This window comes from Corvus brachyrhynchos, unplaced genomic scaffold, assembly GCF_000691975.1.
Source record: "Corvus brachyrhynchos isolate BGI_N302 unplaced genomic scaffold, ASM69197v1 scaffold136, whole genome shotgun sequence".
NCBI classification, from domain to species: Eukaryota; Metazoa; Chordata; class Aves; order Passeriformes; family Corvidae; genus Corvus; species Corvus brachyrhynchos.
Window position 1 is genome coordinate 6,084,976 of NW_008239080.1, and position 23,777 is coordinate 6,108,752.

At 35.4% G+C, this 23,777-nt stretch overlaps 1 protein-coding gene across 1 annotated transcript in view; it reads left to right on the forward strand.

Moving 5' to 3' along the window:
- COL21A1 (collagen type XXI alpha 1 chain) overlaps positions 1–23,777 on the forward strand; it is a 72,485-nt gene that overhangs the window by 30,022 nt on the left and 18,686 nt on the right. The window contains exons 13-17 of the mRNA XM_017739211.1: positions 1–13; positions 92–145; positions 2,733–2,786; positions 19,113–19,157; positions 19,502–19,555. The exon at positions 1–13 is cut by the window's left edge and continues 47 nt beyond it. Of these exons, the coding sequence (XP_017594700.1) occupies positions 1–13; positions 92–145; positions 2,733–2,786; positions 19,113–19,157; positions 19,502–19,555 (220 nt within the window). The remainder of the gene's footprint in view (positions 14–91; positions 146–2,732; positions 2,787–19,112; positions 19,158–19,501; positions 19,556–23,777) is intronic.

Below are 23,777 nucleotides of genomic sequence, written 5' to 3' on the forward strand. Positions count from 1 at the left end.
GCCTGGGCGATCTGTAAGTTTTCTGAAGATGATTCGTCGTTAGCTTTTCCTTGTTAATTCACCTACTGATTACTGTTAAATGTTGCCACAGGGAGATCCTGGTAGAAATGGGAAAGATGGATTACCAGGCAGTCCTGGCTTCAAGGTATGTAGAAATGTATATTAATATCTTGATAAAAATCCTCAGTAGCATTGCTCTGGTGTAAACATACCCAGTTTATTCTGTGGAGAATTACTGGAAATTAAAATAACGTTGTTACTGGGAGATGTGGAAGATTACTGCAGTAATAAACAGACTTCATTGTTTTCAATTGTTCTGTGAGCAGAAGCAAAGCTTTTATTAAGAGTGTGTTAGTGATCATTAGAGATGACTATTACACTTTATCTCCCTTATCCTTTTGTATTTCCCTAACCCTGTGATTCTGTTAAAGAGGTTTATATACAAGCATACACTGGAGAATGTAATTGCTTTTGAAGGGAGCTGCAGGAAAATTAGGGGGAAGTACCTTTGGTATTGGATTAATGTTTGTGTTTGTATTCTCTTCACTATGCAGTGCTGTTTGTATTTAACGTAGAACAGTTTTTCAAGTCAACTAGGTATGTGTCTACTGTAAAAAAGAAAACAGGATCTGGTGTTTCTATAATGTATTGCAGTCTGTGAGCTCACTGGATGTTTTGCTTGCCAAGTTGTTGTTTGCACTGTTCTGATTTGTGAAAACATCGACTTTAGCGGTATCAGTTTTAAGTTCACAGGGAAAAGATTTTAATAATATCTGATGTTAATGCTCAATTGAATTGATCTAAAGAAGTTTTTCAACAGCAGGTTTGTTCCTATAAGATTGTTTTTTAGTAATAATGAAATTATCTAGGGCTGCTCAAGATTAATGTTCCTCCAGTGTCCAAAAGTGCAAGTGTACTTCTGAGTGCATTTGTCTAAATTCATATTGCTGTATTTGGAGATCTGGGTCTTCCATTTTGTGACCATGCTTGTGTAGAGCAGTTGGGGATGCAGCTGGGGATATCCATGACATCTGCTGCAGCAGGGAGATATGACATAAGACCTGTGAGAGACCTGAAACATTCCAGGCAGCAGCTGTCAATGAGGTGGATCCAGGGTAATGCCAATGGAGCCTGGAGAGCAGATCAGCTCAGAGAAGGCAGACTCGTTGGTATCAGTTTAGTTGTGTACATAGAAAGCCTCTGGTGCATTTGAAATGCATTAATGTCCAAAACATACTCAGGGAGCTGAAAGATATGACATAAGTCCTATTGAAAGCCAGTGCCTTTCTGGAGCAGGAGTAGACAAGATACCATTGGGTATGTCAAATATGACCAAATGTCTGTGTGTGGGCAATGGAATTCGACTCCTGGTGTCTGGTCAGCTGAATCAATCCTCCATCAACCGTCCCGACTAGACTTCTGTTATCTGTGATATGAGCTTCGTTACTCTCCAGGAATTTATTTCAAATGTCCTCTCTTATTTTATATATACCTATATTTATTTTATGTGTATATATATATATTTCATATATATAGATATATATTTAGATATATACACACACACACAGATATCATTGCTAAGTTGGAGGAGAAATTCCTTCCTACCTTCCCTAGAAGGTAGGGAAAAAATTAGATATTAGATTTTTTTCTTTTCTGGTATTTGATAACATAGACTGGTAATAGTCACAGTTAACATTAACATAAAATTTTAACTGTCACTGGTGGTGATTTAGAGTGAAGCATTTTGTTGCTAAAGCATGGATTTTGAGAGTACTTGCATATGTTTTATGCTTGTAAGCAATATACAGAGAATTCAGTATATTGTGTGAATGTGTGTACATTTAAACTGCAAGACATTTTCTGGACTGTTCTCCTTACTATTGTACTACAAAAATATGACATGCTCATTAGTTTTCCTAATTTTATAATATAATAGTTAATAGAAGCCATATTTTTCATTCAAACATTTTGTTAGCCTGACTTCAACATCTGCTTGCTATAAAACATTGCTTCATTCTGGGTCTCTAATCAAATTCAGAACAGTAACAAACAGGCTGTCTTTGAAGGAAATTTCTGCTGGCGCTTTCCTGGTTTTTTACAATATCCATTTTGGGAAAGAATGTGGAAAAAACATGGCTTGAAACCCAGATGCTACCCATTGTAACTTCGAGTCCAGCTTTTATAATTTTAAGTTAATTAATGCCAGATTATTTTATACGTGTGTGTATATCTAGCAACATCTATATCTATATCTTTGCCTTTTTTTAATGTGCTTTTACTTCTGGAATTATTCAACATTTCAGAATACTTCAGTATCATACATACTTTGATAAATATTTGTGGTACTGCTCTATTCTGAAGTACTTTGAAATATTTTTTCATACCGTTATTTATACTAACAATTAGACAGTAACAGTTTATTATTGTTTTATGCATTTTTTCTACCAGAAAAAACAGAAATTAACAGAAATTGTTGTTCTGAGTGAAAAGAAAATTATCTCTCATCTCTTTTTGCAAACTGATAGCTGTCAGACACAGCATGAGGGAATATTGGATTGATGACCCTTCTTGCTATGTCTAATACTTTTAAGGGATGTTTATTTGGTAAAGTCTCAATGTGTACTGGTTTTAAATTTTACTTATGTTAAAAATATTATTTAAAATTTAAATCTATTTAAAATTATTTTATTATGAAAATAAGGGGCTTTTTAAAGTATTTTTTTGTTTTAAAGGGAGAAGTTGGGCAGCCTGGATCTCCAGGCGTAGAAGGACATCGAGGAGAGCCTGTAAGTGATTGAATTGCTGACATATCCTTATGTATAGATTTGTTCGTTTTGTTGGGTTTTGTCTTTTTTTTCTTTTCAGTTAATGGCTGTTATACTTCATGTTTAATTTATGTTGGTTTGAATTGGTTGATATGTCCATTTCTTAAAAAGTGCTTGTTTATTTTCTGCCATTCATCTTTAAATTTTATTTAATTAAAAGAAATAAACAAGCCCTTAAAGTCAAAGATGCCTTAAAAAAAGATTCTTAACCGTATCGCTGTTGTATATACTGAAGTATATATATACATTATAAAATTGTCTCATTATTGATTTCTGTCCTGTTGATGTTATGGTATAGTTAGATGTTAATAATTACTTACTTGAGGTAAGATTCTAGATGGGTTTAACTCTCATTTCTGCTACATGGTGTATCTTCTTTCATATACTTGTTAATGGCACTTTTAAAGTCCATTTTTTCACTATGTGCCACTGCCTTTCCTTTGTCCAGTTTTACTGGCCTTTTACTTCCTTGCATCTTCTTACACCGTATTATCTGCATGTCTGTTCTTCTTGCTTGGCTGGGGACCATGCTGCTTCATTTTGCTTTGCTTCTTTCCAAAGACTGAAGTATTTGGTATACCAGTATTTGGGCAACTCCTCAGGGCAGCTCGTTTTGCCTCCTCTTAATATCTGATAGCTGGGCTTTGTCCTCTTTGTTTCCTCGTTTGGCTCTTTAAGGTTGGCAGACGGCTTGAAGCAGATGAGCCAAGATACAGGCTTTGAGTGCTGAGAGACAGCCAGCTGTCTTCAAACCATCAGTAATTCTTCTGTAGGCCAAGAGCAGTAAATGCAGCTCAGTTGGTGGAACACTGCCTTACAGATGAATTACATTCTGAATTACATTTGGAATTGTAAAATAAGAAGATAGAGCTTTATACTGCAGAAATTTTGTGGTATTCAATGTAATGGGAGGCAGTCTGAGTTACATGATACTGAAATCTGATAGACAGTTTTGATAATGAGGAGTCGGAAAAAGTACTTCCAGCAGAAAAATTCTCGAACTTTTTCATTTAAATTTTTTATACATTCACCAAAACCTCCTAACACATTTTGAGTAGACTGCAAAACACTGAGAAATCATGCCCAATAGAGTTTCTTCCCACTTGTCGGGCTTAAGTGAAAAACACACATAACCCCTCCCTTGGCTTTATTTTTTCCTCTTTTTCTGCCCCAAATAACTGTGAGGTGTTTTAACCTTTTACAGTCTATGGTATCTTCATATGTAAGAAAGACTGAATGTGAATGTTAATTTAATATAATAAAATACAACTGAAGGGATTTTGGTATATTGTAAGTTGATACACCGTAACAAATGTGTTGAGTTCTCTTATTGTCCCTAGCCTTATTTTGTCTCTTCATTTTTACGAAAGAAATGTTAGTTGGTCATTGTGATTTTTTAAAAAATTATTCTAAGAAATGGAAGGGAAAAGGCACTTCTAACCTAGGGAAAACTAAATTTTTAATACTTTAACAGCTCTCACTCTAGTGTGATAGCATTGGTTAAGTATGAACTATATCTACTAAAGAAATATATTTTGGTTTCAAATTAATATAAATGCTTCACAATATAACATTTTAAACAGCAATGTAAACTCATCACTAAAGTCTCATAATTTTGCTTTAAAGGGAAATGAAGTGGTAGATTTAAGACATTAAAAGCACTAAAAAGTCTGTTAAAATCACTACAAAATAATACAGAGGGAGACTTCCAAAATAGAAACAACTACAGAAAATTTAAACAATTTTAATAAGGCAAGCCAAATTGCATTGTATGCTTCATTCATAATCAGTGGAGGTTCTGAAGAGTAGAAAGTCTACATGCTGACCATGAAATTGCCTCAAGGTCACCATTAGGAAATGTAAGGTACTGAGTCATCCCTGCTCATCTGCCTCTATTGCTGATGTAGCACCATCCTGCATGAGCAAACGCAGCGCTCCCATCTATTTAGGGCCTGGAGGAGCAAAGAGCAGGGCAGTTCAGTGCAGAAACATTGTGGTAAAAGTGTGTGTTTGGGTTGTGAAAATGAGAGCTATCCACAGCTGTGAGATATATGGGCTCCTCTATTCAATTGAGGGTAATTGTCTTTCACCTATTGGAAAGTGAGCTGGATTTTGGGGGCTGTGAGTGATGTCTTGTGCAACTTACTGCTTCTGTTTCTTCTGTTGTTCCCCCAATGTGTATTTCATGTCTAACATGTAAGCGCCTCCTCTTGGCTCCCCTTCTGTGGAATTCAGTGTGATCTTCTCTGGTGGGATACCATTAGAGTTAGGGCACTGGTGTGGAAGAGAGGGATTGATCTATGCTGTGCCAGCCAAATAGGCTGCCAAAGCACAAGACAAGCCTTGGATGATACAGGTGAAGCTGGATGACTTTATATCATTAACCAGCCACATGCAGCTGTGGCCCTGGGACAGCTCAGCAGGTTGCGTGGATATCCCACCCACACAAACATACATGCAGACAGTCTTTATTGCTTTCATTCAGCCACATTAGTGTTAGACATGGCTTAATTTGTTAAGTTGATGATTTAAAAAATAGTCATCTTATGATCTGTCTTGCTTTAGCAAATAAAAATAATATGGTTGTGAAATGAATGCATCTTGAGACAACATCTAAGGAGCAACTGTCTAGAATGGAGAGCACGGATGAACTGAACTCCCATTACCTCCAGCCTTTGAGATGTGTGGTTATTTTTTGGACAGAATACTTTCTGGTATATTATTACTCTTACTAATCCCCAAAGTTACAAACAGTAGAAGTAGGTTGTAAAGCTAAATAAATAATTTCAAGCTATGTGCTTGATTTCCCTCAGTAATACCATTTGGAACTTCAGTTAACCAGACTATCCCAGTTCTACCCACTCTGTAGAACAACATGTGACAGTATGGACAGAATAATTTAGATGGGATTTAGTGAAGGTAGTAATCAAGCTTATTTTCCTGATGACAAAAACAGGACATGCTGTCACTTGAGTAGTTTAATGGCTAGTTATCTATCTTACTGATGACAGGCTGCTTTGATAAATACATTTTTTGAGGCAACAAATGTCTGTAGTATAAATAAAGATTTATTTGAGATTAATTTCAGCCTGGCTGCCTTTTTTAACATAGGTAGGGTTTTTCAGAATTGGATTTCAGTGCAAGCTCCTTGTGTTTGCAATTATGCAGATGGGAACTCTGAAGTGAGTGCTTGTGGGTAAAGCTGGCAGGACATTTATAGCACTCTTCTAGGCCTAGCATATGCTCTCCTGCCACAAGTAATATGTCTGAGCATTTGCAACTGCTCATGTTTACTCTCCAGAAATCATATTTTTCAGAAATACATCTGCAAACACTTAAAATGGTAGAGTTTTGTCTCAATATTTAGGTCACATTGCAAGACCTCAGATGTGGCCTCATTTGTGCCAGCGATAGCAGCATAACATGACTTTCAGCTTCTGACCTGACTCCCACTGTTATACCTATGCTCCTGGTTTGTCTGTTGATCTTTCATAACTGCATCAGAAAAATGCCAGATACAGATCAATGCAATCTCTGAAAAAATGTGTGTTTTATGCTAGGCAATGATAGCAGAATTCTTTTTGAAACCTGTTCAAGATACACTAAAAGGTACAACAGAAATTGTACTGTCTTCATAATGCAGAAATCCTGAAAACAAACTGGTAATAGCTAGGTGTCCTGTATGTTTGAAAAGTAAACATAAAGTTAATGTAATTCTACTGCATCTAATAGCTGTGCTGAGATTGATAGAAACAGGAAAAAAGGAAAGAAAATTCCTGACTTAGTAATACAGTAATACGCAGTGCAAAGTTTGGGGTGTTTTTGTTACTATTATTTTCCTCTCTGTGTCTTGTAATGTTTTGCTTGATGCACCTTATGTTGATGTTATGTTAGTTTGTACCAATTTTAGGTACTAGGATGCCATTTACTCAACATTTGTGTCTTGTATTTGCATTTACATACTGAGTTATGAAACACTGAGGATAAAAGCAAACTTAAAAACTCTATTGTATATTTGTGCAGTAGGCCTTGTGAAAAAAATTCCTTTCTGAAAGTGTTACTTTGTTTTTTATGCACCTAGTCTGATTATTCTATTTCTACTTTTAATCTCTTCATAGATTAAAGCATAAAGATCCTCTTGTATTTCCAGTGCTCAAAAGATCATGTGTTGCATGAATTTATTACTTGTGGAAATATTCCACAGAGCACTAAATACTCATTCAGATTTTATATCACCTTAAATTCGGCGCTGCTATAAAATAGTGCTCTCTTTGTAAGTAGGATATAAAAAAGAAATTATTTCCTACGTTTAAGAGGAAATTACGAGTTTTAATAGCAAATATATCAGTTTTTAAGAGAAAAGTGGTCAGGAGACTCAACAAAGTGGTTGGTGTGAGTCTATCAAAATTTTTAGTTTCTGATCTGATATTCATGCTTTTCTACTAGTCTGAGATGCCTCGATAGTAGGAGCTGAACTCTGATGGCCTGCTTTTCAAAGGTGTCAGCATTGCAGTCATAAGGGATGTAAAGGACTAGCATTTTCTCTGCAAATAATGTCTTGTGGGTCTCAAAAGAACACCTATTTCTTTTTTGAAAATTCTTTTACCTGTAAATAAAAAAATAAATTGTTATTTGGGTGGGGTGATTTTTTATACATAAACAGCTGATAGTGATGATTTTTGTAGGCATATTCCATTCATTCTTTCTTTACAAGTAGGTTTGATTAGTTCAATGTGCTTTTTAGTATTGATCCTTTATTCCTTCTTCTAATATCCAAATTGTTGAAGTAGACAGGGCAGAGGCTTGCTGATGACTTTCTGTGTGCTTGAGCTATATAACAGATGTTGTTAATCTTGCTCTCACTTGAGAAAGGGGAAGATGACAGCTTTGACTTCACAATACTTTCAGCAATCATTTGTTAATTACATAGTGCTGTAAGCTCAAACGTTTTTTAGACTGAATGGAGGTTTTTCTGTCAAGTGTAACTTCTAGGTAGCTGTATGTATTTTGAGCAGATTTTCAACCTAGGTTATCTTCATTCTGACTGATAAGTTATTTTAATTAAATTCATTCCATACTATAATTACAGAAGAGTTAATTGCTGTTAAGAAGATAAATATGAGATTAGTGCTGTAATGAAACAGGTAATTAGAAGACTTCTAGAACTTCAGGCAGGCTAATCTGAGTTCCTTTATTATTCCCAGTTGACAAAAATGATACAAGACATGACAGCATAGTTGCTGATCCAAAGCGCATTGAAGTCAATGGAAAGATTCCCATTGAATTCAGTCTGGACTGGGGCCACAGTAAATGCTGTAATTAACTTGGACCCACTAACCTAATGCAGCTTGGAAAATAATGCCGGCTTTTCTAAGTTGTAAAGCTAAGAGTTCTCTCCCATCTAATTCACACTTTCTGCCTGTCCATCATGATTTCTAATTTTTAAATTTATATCCTCACACAGTGCAATTACATTAATTATAATAATTTGCAATAATTATATTATCTTTTTTGGTTTTGTTTTGTCTACAGAGACTTGGGAAAGTATTTTTTGTTATTTTTTTCCTTTAATGCCATTTTAAATTTGATAATTTTGGAAAATTATGTAGAGAAGAGGTGGCATGCCCTGCTAACATTTCTTTAAGACTGTTTTACAAATGCAATGTTAAAAAAAGGAAATTATTAAAAGTTGTAAGGAAATATGAAAGCTCTAGTTGTAAACCCATTGTGGGCATGAATGGCATATGCTATAAATAGTTATAAATGGTACTCAGAGTACTCTGTTTTCTGCTTGTATGCTGTAGTGACCTTTTATGGCTACTTTGGCACTTTTCTTATTAATTCATATGCTGATACAAATTAGATGCCAGCATTCCTTCCCTATTGCTGCTGTTTTGTGAACATAGAGATAGAAATTCCTCTAACAAATGTGTTGTACCAATATAAAATCTTTCTATCAACTTGATGAGCTGTGTTACAATAAACAGGTGCTTGTCATTTGTTAAAATCTCTCTTAATAATTTATTAGTCTTTTATAAACTGAAAGAGAGTGTTAAAACAGTATGATTCTGAAAGAATTGTCTGCAGTGAGCACTTAAAGGTGCAGCTTTGTTAAAGAGTACAGTAACTATCTTCCAAGCACAAAATTAGTGGTAGTGATGATTTATTTGTATTCCATGACTTATTCCAATGAGCTAGACCCATTTTTACACAAAACCACGGGATCTTCTGAAGAATCTGATTTCTTCTATGCATTAAAATAATTTGGGGTGTTTATTGGAAATATTCATGTAGAGACTTTAAGCTTGATATTATTCATCTTGGTTATCTGTACTAGAAAGTGAGCTTTAATTGCCAGAAGAAGTGCTTTGGCATAAACTTATTCTGTCTGGAGTAAGACACATGTTCCACCTGTGTTTTTTCCCACTGAGGGAATGATGATATGTAGCTTGAGCCTTTAGCTGTCATGTTTTCAGCTTGGCTAAGGGGGAGTCTAGGCATCTGGTTTGAAACCAAGAGTGAATCAACTTGGTGGTATGGATGTATTCATTACACATCCAATATACTCTCTCATGGTAACACTCCCCAAAAACACATTTAAATGTTTGTCTGTTTAAATGCTTGTGCATTTAGGAAACTGGAGGCCTTCACATAAATTGCAGAGAATGCAATATGCATGTGCTTATAAACATCACTACCTTTTTTCTCAGTACCAGAAACTAGATTTTCTTGGTATTCATATTGCAGTGGGTTTTTCTGTAGAAATTGTTATTTCGGCACTTTAACATTATAGCTATGCAATTTGACTTAATGTATTTTTAAGTGGGAAGACATCAGTTTACTACACCTGATTATCATTCAAAAACATTTCTGATGAATTGTTTTTGTTACTTTGGGCAAATGAAGTACTGATAAATTTAAACTATATTAATGTACTACTTCTTGGACTGAAAAAAAGACATTCTAAAAAATTGCTGGACTTGATCAAATATAGATTTTTTGAAAAGTTGAATGGACAAATCCACACAACTGTAAATTGATCTTGTGTTCTTTATCAGAAATTTCTTTATTCTCAAGTATCAGTTAAAAGTGTATTTGCTGAATTGGCTTAAAATAAGAACTAAAGCAATATAATGTGTGTGTGCCTGCAATTGGTTAGTTCATCCTGCTGAGAGTAGCTAGTAAAGATCTTGAAAGTTAAATGGTAAAACGGAATAAAATATGTATGCCTGAAGTGCTCAACATTCACTTCCTTTGACATGTGATATTTAAAAAAGGACTCATTTGCATTCTTTTGGATCCACCTGATGTCAGTAGTAACATTTAGAGCATTCCTGAACTTGTGTGCTAATTTCATTCAGCCAAGAAAGGCTTTTCTGAAGAAGGAAAGGCTTGAAGAGAATGTTTGGACTTGTATATGTTGTATATTGGGATGGCATCTGACATGTTAGTGCCAGGAAAGTTGATGTTTATACTTCTGGTAGTCATTGTTTCACATGTGCCGATTTAATCTTTAAAGGGCAACATCTCCTCTTATTCTTGCTATACAATTTTCTTCTTTACATTTTATGACTTAGGTAAATATCTGCTGGGATTTCCACTGACTGAAGACCAAAGAGAAACTTCCCCCAGCTAATTACTGTACTTAGAAACCAAATAGAGAGTAGAGTATGAATGAAGAAGACAATCGGTTAGAATGTAGCAGACACACATATTTATTATTTCAGTTGATTTCATTTGCACATTGCTGTTCTATTCTATGCTTCGCAGCATGCTTATGGTAAGTTACTAAACCACAAGTAGGAAGAAGTTTACCAAAAGGATGTTTGACTTTCCTTCCTCTGATCCAACTTCAACAGAGTAGTAACAGTGTACCCAGTTTTCTAGCTAGTCATCGTTCTTCTTCAACATGGGAGAAGCCAGAGAAAAAATTTGTTGAGTCCTAAGAAGGTCTGAGTTACAGCCTCCTTGAGAACTGTGGTCAGGGTAGTGATACAAAACCCTCTAGCTGTAACTGCATCAGAGCTCTAAGTGCTGTATCTGGCATCAAATCTACAGCCTGCATTCTGAGAATTACCCAGAATGGCTTTCATTTCACCTCATACAGTCAAGTAGATATATTTAGTCTATTTCTTTGATATGATTTTTTCTACAGTGAAAATTATATCTGCATTCAACCCATCATTAAATACTTGTCTCAAATAGAAGACAAGTATTTATTGATGGGTTGGTAATTTTTGTTCTGGCTCTCTTAGACAGTTTAGATATTTGGATTAATTAAAGTTATTTTAATTGAAGCCCTCCAGAAAATATGCTGGAGAAAAAGAAGCAAACAACTTATAGCAGGGCTTCTTTGTTAGTTTTGTGTTCAAGTGGTAGTTGGGCTGTCAAAGTAATTAGTTACTTGTTGTGTTTCTTCTGAGTGACCGTCTTGGTCAATAGCATTGGATTATTCTTGTCCACCAAGAACTTTAAACATGAAATTGAGAAGCCGATACTCAAGTCTCAGAACCTCAAGTAAATACAGTGCTAGAAAATTAGGGGAAATTTGTATGGTAAGTGTTTCGTTTTTTAATCCTTACATGTTAAAATTACTCTGAGTTGAAGCTATGGAAAGTCTTGTCAGAATACAGTCTTAGCTTCTCATCCATAACAAAAATCAAAACAAAACAAAACAAAACACCATGATCTTTAATCAGAGTGAATTTAAATCCATTTTCAAGATTTAGCCATTATTTTGGTTAATATTATTAAACCATTTTAAGAAGAAACCTTTGCCTCTTACTGTGCAAATTGATTTTTTTGCTTTAGTAGTTAGTTTTAGTAATGAAATTTAGTCTTAGTGATTGCTGAATGAGTCAAGGTGTGATTTTCTTTCTTTGTGCTCTGGAAGGGTTTCGTGCCAGTCTTTGTTCCAGCTTTTCTTAGCTATTTCTTAAACACGTAACAACTGCCAAACAGATGAAGACTAAAGGAACTACCACAGAACTGTTTCTCTGGGAATGGATAGGAGTATGTAGAAAATGATTTTTTCCCCCACCTGTTATTTACTGCCAGATTGTCAGAGCTTTTGGGACTTTCTTAGCCAAAGATGCAGGCTGGCCCATCCTGCTTAATAGCCAGCAATGGACCAATGCTGTAGGAATTTTACAGTCCCTTTTGGAACACAGTCCTGCTGCATTCTGTGACCAATTTCACAGAATCCACCAAACTGAAAAGAAAAAAAAAAAGGCATGATTTGTTGTTAAACTTACTCACTGCTAATTTAACTGAGTGGTTCCTTACTATGGGAAAGGGATGTGGCTGAAAAGTCTGTCCTGCATCAGTGTGACCTGTGTGAACAGAGCTCTTTGGTTATGTGTTGGGTGTAAGGAGCAGAGCAGCACTGGGTGCCCTTCGGGGAGGCTCTGCTGGCCTCAGCCTGCCCTGTCCTATGTGTGCAAGGTGCTCAAGTGCTGTGACCCATCATAAGTTTTTCTCCATAATTTAAGTGGTGGAGAAATTTTAAAGCATTTTGAAGGCATGTAACTGCTTGAGTATCAGTGTCTTTAAGTGTAAGTGTCAAATATGGGTCAGTTTGTCAGGGTTTAGAAGTCTGTAAGATTTCTAGACAGACTGGATGTTGGTTTTCACAGTCTCTAAGGCTGGTGGTAGCATGATAGGCAGAGGGAGGGCATCATGGTGTCACCTGAAGGGCTGGGAGTTCAAGTTTGTCTGCCCACCTTTGGATCCATGAAGATTTGGCAAGTCTGACGTTCATATTCTTTTGAGGGTTCTTTACAAGAAACAAGAGTAACACTGATTTCAGCCTGTGACAAGATATACAGAGTTTTCATTTTCTGTTAGTATTTCCAGCTTTCAGATTATAGTTTCCAAGGTCTGTGTTGTTGGCAGTGCAATAAGGGTCACTCTGTTCCACATTAAACATGTGTGTTTTATTGCTAATAACTGATTTGCCAAAGAAGTGTTTGAAAGCTGTGGTCTTATAACTGCAAAGATCTTGGTAATGCTTTTTCCTTTCCTGAACCTAATTTAAAGCTGCTATGCTAGTCTGGTGCATAGTCATTACGTCTGTGGGAATGCTTCTTTGTATGTAGCCCTTTTTTTTCTTTCATCAATTGCAACTACTCAGTAGTAGCAGATTCAGCTTCATTGAATTTCTTTCCCAGTTTTATACATTATCCAAATTTGGTTTGTGTCTTTCATTCTATTAGGATTATCAAGGATTTGCTGTAATCTTTTAAAAAGTATTTTGACTGTTGTACTTTCATCCAAATTATGTCTTGACTTGTACTTTTTGCATGCCTCCAGTAAATCTCTCATGTATCATCAAATAGGCTTTTTCAAGTAAGGATCAGTAATACATAAAGAGTTGTATTTTTCAAGTGTTTAAAGGGATCATGGGAACATGTGGATAGATAGATATCTTTTTTGTATCTTGTTCTATTGCTGTAATTCATGTAATGTCCTTTAGGGTCTTCCCAGAATCAGAATTGCAGATTTTTCAGAGTAGAAGGAACCATTTGATTGAAACATAAATCAGAGAAGTCACATATGCTATAAAAGCCATCTTTTTATCAGAAGAAAATAAGATAATAAAGAGAGTTATACTAATGTTCTCTACATCTACCTGGGGAACTGACTGCAAAGTAGTTTGCTCATAACAGAAGAGCCTTTGGAAATAACTCTATAATTTCACATCTTCCAGAGAAGAGATAAAATTTTATGATTATGGATATGTTACCTGTAGCCTAGAAATTCCTACTTTCCATAATAGGGCATCCTGTCCTAACAGGCACAGAAGAAATGGGAAATATTAAAGACAGTAGCAGAAAATGAAGAATAGAAATAAGCTAATATGTACTCATTTTAAGACTTAAAATAGGTTTTGTTTTGTTTTAGAAAAAGGTCTTCTGCATGGTTTCTTCCACTGTTTGCAAGCATAAAGTTAAACATAAGGGTGACGCAAATAATCCTGGTACTAGCTAGAAAAAGTGGGAAATATTTTGAGAAATGTAGCTTGTGTCTTAAGTAAAAATGCTTACATCTAGTTAAAGTGTATATAAGGCCCCAGGCAATTTCCTTAATGGATTTTTTGTGAGGCTGCATGGAAGAAAATCCATCTGTTTAATATAATCCAAAATAAAAATAGACACCTGATGATTAATGAAAGCTACAAGAAAATTTTTCCAGGGATTGTGAAAACATTTTCCTCTTACAGTTAAATCCATTCTATCTGCCAGATATTATCAAAGAATGGAAGATTTATTTAAATTGCTGAAACTGGAATAAAAGAGAATATTTATACAGAATTTTATAACTATCATAATTGAGGTTCATCATCACAATAGAAACAAATTAATGCTTTTGGGTGTTCTGAAGTCCCAGCTGTGCAGGCTGCAGCTGAGGAAGACTGCATCCAGGGCTTTAGTTGCATACCAAGATGAGTTTCATTTTGCGATGATATTGAGACAGAAGTAGACATCAAGGTGTGTGGGATTTGGCTGCCTGGGCATTGCCACCAAGAGCCATTGGATTTGTGTGAGGACAACTGCAGCATTTGGCATGCACGACACAGCTTCTAGAGCAGAGTGACATCTTTTTCAAAAGGTAGATCTTTGATCCCACAGCACCTTCAGTGACACTAGAGATTATTTCAATTATCTACATGGCATTCAAGCGTCACTTTAAGTCCTGGGGTTACTCTGCATAGCCTTCCCAGGCCTAACCAGACTTTAGAAAGGCTTCTAGGTACACGTAGGTGACACAGGGTGGAAGATAAATGATTAAACAAGCAACAGAGGCTGAATAAAGAATAAGGAGAGTAGTCCTTACCCAGTCTCAAAAAATGTTGGTTAGCTGCCAGACAGGTACACAATGACATTAGCATTTAGGCACAAACTCAGCAGTATGTGGTAAAACTGGAGGTAAGAATTTTTAGATTAAACATGATTTTAAACCAAGGGATTAGATTTGCTAGACTATCTTGCTGACTTTAAATTTCATGTGACGATGGCACTTTCTGATTAAGGCTAAAATAATGAATAATATTACAGGCTTTTATGGGGTAAGGGAGGACTTCCCATTTAAGGGAAAATTTCAAATAAAGGAGGAAGACATTGGAATGAAGTGAAGGTAATTGAAAAAGTTGGATTGATGATGCTGAATGAACTGAGGCAGTGCTTGCAATTAACTTAATTTTTAAATATGTGTCCTGGGGTGATGTTACGAGTAGTCCTTACCCAGTCTCAAAAAATGTTGGTTAGCTGCCAGACAGGTACACAATGACATTAGCATTTAGGCACAAACTCAGCAGTATGTGGTAAAACTGGAGGTAAGAATTTTTAGATTAAACATGATTTTAAACCAAGGGATTAGATTTGCTAGACTATCTTGCTGACTTTAAATTTCATGTGACGATGGCACTTTCTGATTAAGGCTAAAATAATGAATAATATTACAGGCTTTTATGGGGTAAGGGAGGACTTCCCATTTAAGGGAAAATTTCAAATAAAGGAGGAAGACATTGGAATGAAGTGAAGGTAATTGAAAAAGTTGGATTGATGATGCTGAATGAACTGAGGCAGTGCTTGCAATTAACTTAATTTTTAAATATGTGTCCTGGGGTGATGTTACGAGTAGTCCTTACCCAGTCTCAAAAAATGTTGGTTAGCTGCCAGACAGGTACACAATGACATTAGCATTTAGGCACAAACTCAGCAGTATGTGGTAAAACTGGAGGTAAGAATTTTTAGATTAAACATGATTTTAAACCAAGGGATTAGATTTGCTAGACTATCTTGCTGACTTTAAATTTCATGTGACGATGGCACTTTCTGATTAAGGCTAAAATAATGAATAATATTACAGGCTTTTATGGGGTAAGGGAGGACTTCCCATTTAAGGGAAAATTTCAAATAAAGGAGGAAGACATTGGAATGAAACTGTGCTCCTTTTTGTTTTCCTTTGTGTTCCAGCTAGCTGGGAGAAGGTTCTGTTGGTTTTTTTCTTGTTCTTTTTTTCTTCCCTTGCCTCACTGCCTCCCTTCCCTCCTTGCTGGTCCGGGGACCCTGCGGGGGTGGCCCCGGCTGGTCTGAGCCCGGCTGGCTGTTCTCTCTCTGGGAATTTGTCATATTTTGAGGGTTTTTTTAATCCTCTTCTACCCTGTTTTCTTTGCGTGTTAATAAACAGTTCGGTTTCTTTTTCCCACTTTCACTTTTTGTGACCCACTTGTCTTATTGGAGGAAAAGGGGAGGCCCTTTCCTCCTGAAGTTTTGTCTCCAAAACCGAGACAATATGAAGAAACACTGAATAAACCTTACATGAAGAAAAAGGGGAGCAAATTAACTGATTCAGAAGTATAGAAATGCTTCAACTGTTACAAGGACAGAAATCAGTAAAGCACAGGAGATGGTTTGGTTTTTAGCTATTCTGGCTAGAAATGTAATGCTACTTTCTGTTGGCATTATAGCTGCGTATGTGATACATACAAACCATTTAACATGCATTTTTGGGAAAGACAAGGAAAAAGAAACTTTAGAATTACAACTCCTTTTCATGTTATATATGAACAAAATGTGCTTGATAGTTTTGCAAAGGACGTCGCCAAAGGCAGTTTTTTTTTCTATAGGCCAGTGAATCATGAATTATTCCACAGCATTAATTCTATTACTCCCAGTGGGTGGCAGTTTTCCCATTTGTAGCAGTTCCAAACATTGTTTTTCCCTTAGTGGCAGAAAAATTGCATGATGAATGTGTTTCATATTAAGTTTTGATTAAACACAGGCATTTGTGATAATTTTATTTGCAATATACTCTCCAAAAAAATTAAATCTTTGTCTTACAAATGGTGTAAAAATAATTGCTTTGCCTCATACTTTAAAGTAAGAATGCATTTTTTGATAATTGAAGTAAGGTTTCTTCGACGGTTTAGTTAGTGTTATGGCATCTTATTAAACATTACTTCGTATTAAAAATGTCTTATTACTCATGGGGCTAAAATAAAATATATGCTCAGATTCTGAGGATTTGTATTGTGTATGAAATCTCTGTTTGGGAACAAGACACATTTCCATAGCTTGAGTTGGCTTTTGACTTAGAAGTTAGGTAAGAAACTCTTGATACCTAAACAGCCTTTTACCCTTGTCTTCTGAGAAAGTGCAAATAATTCTAATTGGCATAACCAGAGATTATCCATGTAAATGGAAGTAATAGATTGGGACAGATAATGAGAAGAAATCAGTTTTAAATTTTTAGGTAATCTGGAGCTGATCCTACAGAAATTAGTCTTTGTAATTATTGAACCATGGAAGCTACACAGAAAAATAATTAGTGGGAAATACTCATTCTCCTCCTTTTATACCAGCTGACATGTGGAGAGTAACTGAAAATCTCCACCCCATGTACTCTGGAAATCACTTACATCAGCATAAGCAATAGATGCATTCTTAGCTGAGTGAATGTCAATGAACCGTAAGAGAATTTTAAGGTCTGGACCAGCTCTCACTGACTTAAGGGCCTAAGTTCCACATACCTCAGTAGTGCAGAATCAGTCAGAAAGGGAAAAAACCAGAAATGTGACTTAGTTTTACAATTGCTCTTGGAGTTTTGTCTTTCTTCGTCACTGATATAAAATGAAATGTCTTGTACCAGCAATTTATTTTAACCAAGAAAGATCAACCCAGCTCAGCAGGACACTGTGTTTTTCCTTCTAGGCATGCTTATATCATGGTAAATAATTTGTTGTGTTGGATAAGTGTGTGGAACTGTCTTCTCTGAGCCCTCCAAATTGCACAGAATTGTAACTATGGAAAGCTTTGGTACATTCAGGACAACAAGGTTGCTGCCTAGTGGGATGTTTTTTCAGCATATATGAAATTCTGGTTTATATTACAGGTACAGACACCCATAATTTGGTTTTATATTTTACAGCTACAGAAATGAATAACTACATTATTAAATATTATATTAAATAATTATCTTAAATAATTATATTGAGAACTCACAGATAGGTCTGGAAGTTCCTAAATGTGGTGACAAACGTGCCCTATTTCCCATCTCATTATTTGTGCAAAAGATCTAAGAAGGTTTTGCACAAAAGAAGAGTTATGTAACATAATGTGAAAGCCTCAGTATGAGGCATTATTTTCAAGTTCTTTTTATTACATTATTTGATCTTTTCCTTTCATGATAGATACATTAGAATTTTGATGATCTGTAAAATGCTCAGGATATAATCGTTAACTCATATGCCACTGACCAATGAACTGTTTCTGCTTGTCATTATTTACTAGAAGTGGGTGTAAACTGCAAAACAATGGAACTATCTTTTGCACAGGTGTAATCCATATGGAGACGATTGGGTTATGGTTGTCACATTCGTGTTATTTTTTTCCCATAGAATGCATTTGTTTTGGTGGTGTCTAGAACAGTCCTCTTGTCTTCACTGCAACATATTATTTTCAATATTAGATTAAAATGTAAAGTCTGTTACCCAAATTCTTGCTGCAAATTAATCATGGTACAAGTAAGAACATTGTCTGTCCAACAAATCTGAATAGTTTTTACTTGAGAGAAAAAAACAGACTTACTATGTAGGCTTCTGCTTTAAGCATATATGAAGTTTTGTTTTAACCTGAATCATGTTCAATTAAATGATCACTGGAAGAAAAATGTGATATATACTGTAGAGCTGAATGAGCAATGATGTTGAGGAAATGGCAGAGATCTTCATGTATTTATGGAGGTAGCAGCTAGTATACATCAAATAAAACTGTATCTGTCTCTTTAAAGTCACTGTATTTTAGATGAGAAAATATAATCTGTCATACTGATGGTGCCGCTGACCAGGGCTTTTGCTTTAACTTATGTGAGGAATCTTACGGATAATGTAAAGTGGTTTCTTTCACTGTGTCAGTCAGGGTTTTGGAGCAAGCAAGAGCATGTGAGCCTGCCCAGCAGCAGACGTGGACTCCTGCAACAAAAGCAGTGGGGAACAATTCAACATTAGTGTTTCACTGTATCCCTAGATAAGTTTGCATGTTTCCAGCTGGAGCTCTTTCTCCTACGTATTTTTGCTGCTTTGAGGGATTTTTATTCTTGGGTTTTTATATTGTTTTTTGTTGTTGCTTGTGAGTTTATTGTTTGTTTTGGTTTTGGATTTTTTTTTTTGGTTTTGTTTTTTCTTTTCCTTGCCCATATTTTGAACACAAACCATTTAGGCAAATGCTGAAAAAATTCTGGTGAAATTATTCCATATATTTAAAAGGTTTTCTATTTCCTTCTCAGGGAATTCCTGGAATTCCTGGAAATCAAGGAGCAAAAGGACAAAAGGTACTATTAGCTGTTCAAAATATAGTTAAAATCTGTACTATGTATACCCATTCCAAACTAAGGGTTCAGGCTTAGAGAAGAGTTTTCATAGTGGGGATTTGTGACATCAAATCAATGCTGCAAAACAATGGAGATAATTCATGGCATGTTTAAAAATCTCTCATTAGTTTTTATTTCAACTATTCCAGAAGGAATGAATAGTTTAAAAGAAACCATGCTAATTTCGTAATACCTTGAGAAACAATCTTAACTAACTAAATCTGCATAATTAAAGAATATATTAAAAAATTGTTAAGTATATGTGCATTAGTCACAGAATTTTTCTCTTTATGTAAAAAATACAGGGTGAGATTGGACCACCAGGTCAACCAGGAGCAAAAGGGTCACCAGGAGATACTGTAAGCTGAAAAATTTTGTTATTATGAACAAATAATTGTGGTGTTGTCCTTCTCTGCTTGTCATAAACAAACATGCAATGGCAAATACAGGAACAAACTACCATTTTCAGGTTGAAAAGACAAGGCTATGACAAATGTAAGTTTTTAGCTCAGTGACATATTTGCACTGTGGAAATTCTGACTGAAAGCTGTGAACTGTTTTTTTCTGTTACCCTTGCCATTACTTTAAGCCTCTGAATATCTTGACAAGAGGCGAGAGTACATTTTTATAGGTTCTTGGATTTTGCAGGTTGTTAAGAGATTGTATTGTTCAGTTTAATAACTCGTCTGTCTCACGATTTAGCTCTCCCATCTTTTCTTGAGGTCTTTCCCTGTGAAAATCTTCATCAGTGAGCTTCCCCTTGACGTCCAGTAGTCAGGCTGGATTTCATCCATTTTGATAGACAAAGGGGTTTCTGGTATCACTTTGTAGTGTTAAAATAGAAGTAGTATATATTTATATCTTCAAGGACAAATGCAGAATACTCAGTGGTTCTCTAAATGGGCCTTGATATTAATTCCTCAGTCATCAGTACTGTCACGCTGTTAAGACCATCTTAGTACCTACCTTTCCTTGCATGACAGCAATAATCTTTTCAGGCACCATTCTTTCCCACTTTCAGTGACTGCAGGGTTGCTGTGGTGGCTTGTGCCTCATTTGGTTGGATGACAGGACCCTTGAAGGAAGAAGATGCCAAGGCTCTCAGTGTGGACCTTATAATCCTCTTTTTGATGAATCTCTTTAACATCCTAGCTAAGGTTACCATCTTCTGGACTGTGTAAGGGCAGACCTGATACCAAAATTAGTTGGGCTTACATCCCACTGCAGTATTCCCTATTCTGAAGAGAATCCTTGTTTGGATGAAGGTTAGCAACATGTATATTTGACCATCTTGGTATGTGCAGTCTTGCATAACTGCATGTCACTGCATGCCAGATTAGCCATCTGAGTATGAAAGTAACTACTAACCTCAGCATCATTTAGATATTGGTGCTGGAGTATGCTACTATGAGGCCTCATAGTATGGCCTCTCCCTCTCCTCTCCTCCCCTCCCCTCTCTTTCCTCTTCTTACAGTTCCTTAATAAAATATATATGATCAATTAAAACTGAAAGAGTTTTTGTTGGAGACAAAAATTGAAATTAGTTTCAGATTTTAAAAATTCTGGGCTACTCTGTCATCCAGAATATTCAGGATTTCCTACATTATAGACTTACCCCTGTCCACACAGCAGCTCTTCCTTTCCTGACTGCCGCAGGCACAATCACTACATTACAGATATCAGAAAGCTTTTTTTGTATAAAGAGAGTACATTGGTTAATTTTCTTTTCATGAATTTAGAGGACTTTTGCAGCCACCTAAAGATCTTCTCTGGAAAAAATAGATTTCCTTGACAACCAGGTATTGCAGTTGTCCAGATCAAATTTGCATGAAACAGTGCCTGAACTGAAAGTTCAAGTGTCCATACACTTAGTTAACATTTGCTCTCTCACCTGTGCCTTCTAACTATTTTTATTGCCTGTTGCTGGAATTTTTTTCTCCATTTCTTTCTGACCAAAGTTGAACAAAATGCCAGAGGGAAGGCTATATCATCAACTATAATAAGGCCTTGTGGGATTCCAAAGCGTGCATATTTATTTAACTCACCTACCATGTTTTCTTTAAATTTTATTTAGATAAATAACATCTGGTTCATGATACACTTGAAAATAATTTATTCCTCTTTCCTGTCAACTCATTTAATGTATTTTTTTGTCACCTGATAAATTAAATAGGAGATTGATGCATGGAATATTTGAATATGTTATATGCCATTAGGGAATTTAAACCAGAAAAGATAGTGGGATTTTCCTTGTATTAGTCACACTGAATATGTTTGTTCCAGAAAAAACAGATGGAAAGCTTGTGGATGGTCTATTAATAGCTTGGGAAAATTTTTCAGTAACAAGTTCTTCTTTGGTAATGACTATCCCTATTGCATTGCCAACACCAGCAATTTATTAATTTACCTGCCATATAATGTCAGCTCTGGAAAATAGGAGAGTAATGCTACGTTTTATGTCCTTGAATTGTTCTACATTTTTGTTCAGGACATTCTCTTCTAATTTTATATAGTTTTCAGATCATGTTCTCAAGCTTTTCCTATATTGTATCTGAACATTTCATTCTTGCAGTGTGCTGATTTCACTTAGTTGTGTTGGTGTAATTTTTTAAACAAGTTAAATATGGCCTAGTAATGAAAGTGCAAGAAAGGGAACCAGGAAAAATAGGTTTTATTTCTCCTTTTCCTGCAGATGTATACTTGATCTTTAATTATACTAAATGTATTTTCTGATTTTCCTTGTCTGATATGTGTTTGCAGGTCAAGGTGGCTGTGTACACATAGCTGATTTAATTGAAAGGAAAAAAAGCAGCTATTCTGTACATATAGTATTTCTACTTTGTATAAGATAAAATGAATGAGGGATATTTTTGATGAGCATATGCCACTTCTGTAATCCAAGGACTGATATGGGTTTCACTGGAAATGATCTAGTGCGGTGGCAGAGTGTAGACTCCCAGTGTGTTACGTGATATGAAACACAGGGCTACACTGAGGTGGCAATGTGAAAGGAGCCAGAAATCCCTCAGTCACATTTCTTGTCCCTTCCTGCAATACCTCCCCAAACTTGTGCTCACTTTTCTCTATTGATTAATGTGCTAGCCAGGAGAAAAGAAGAGAAATCTGAGGAGAAGAAAATAGTCATTGCACAAGGTTTTTTGGAAAAGGAAGGTAGTCTTCAAGGAATGCAAAAAAAAGATCACAAAATGAAGAGAGCTGTATTTCAGAAGTGAGGAGGTCAATAGATAACATCAGATTTGATTTCAAGCAGCTAAACTGAATTATACCTTACAGCAACATGAAAATTAATAAAACCTTACTTTGCTATATAAATAAAAAGAGGAAAAGGGAAGAAGCAGGCTTAATGTTCAAGTGAGTTAAGACAGCATTAATATAATCAAGATTAGGCGCCAAAACCAAATTATTATTTTCTTAGTCTTCTTGCATCAAAGCTGGTGCTTAACACAGTCCATAAGCAAATGTTTAATGGGAATACACAGTCTCTTAGGTTATGAGTGTAAACAGTCCTCAGAAACTTCAAGCCAGCTGGAGAGGAATTGGTAATTCTATTCCAAAATGATGGAAGAAATGGGTTGAGGTAAACCTTTGTTTACCAAATAATATATTATACTAGATTAACTGCATCATCTTTGATAAGAAGACTGATTTTCTATGTAAGTAAGAACAAGCATATCTACTCTTCAAAGTTCAGGAAATTGTTGGAAATTATTCAATAAAATTTCTAGTCTTGTGTTTGATACAGTTTATTTGTATTTACAGGCCTGTGTCTGTGGCCTAAAGAATAGGTTGCTATATTTATTAATGGAAAGTTTCAGTGACCAGCACTTTCTTATCATAAAGTGAGAAAAAAACCTGAATTAATCTTTGGTTAATATATATTAATCTTTGGTTAATGGTAAAGCACACATTAAATACCAGAAAACTGTCAAAATTCCGAAAACCATGGCTACAGAATTACATCTTGTTTTAGATATTCTGAATCTTTTCTTCTATTGCAGAAACAAAGACACCCTTTTAGTTTTAGAAAATGAAGTTTAATATATTTCTGCAAAGCTGAGTTGTAATCTGTGTAAAAAATATGTGGTTTTGATTACATGTAACTTTTGAGAAAAGTCTGAGATAATGTCATGGGAGTGAACTGTTCCTAACGTAGTACTAAATGGAAGGTGATTGCTTTTATTTGTATAAAAGCAAAGATCAAATAACAATGACAGCAAATTTTGAAAATATTATCAGTTGGAATAACTGGTAACATTTAATTCCTGACAAGTTAGATTTCCAGGCCTTATTTAATTGACTTTTTTTATCATAATGATTTTATTTTACACTGTGTCTTAAGCACACTCTCATAGCAGATTGTATTTCACAGTATTTATGCAAGTCCAAGTGAAACAATAATAATATATTGTTTTTATTGTTGTGTGCAGTTCTAGAGTAAAAGTGAAGTGAGATGAAGTGGTGAAAAAGACAAATGTTAACACCAGATGTGGAAAATAGGATTAATGGGAATTCCTTCCTGGAAAGTATGATTTCAAAGAAGGATTTCTTTTCTAATGTATA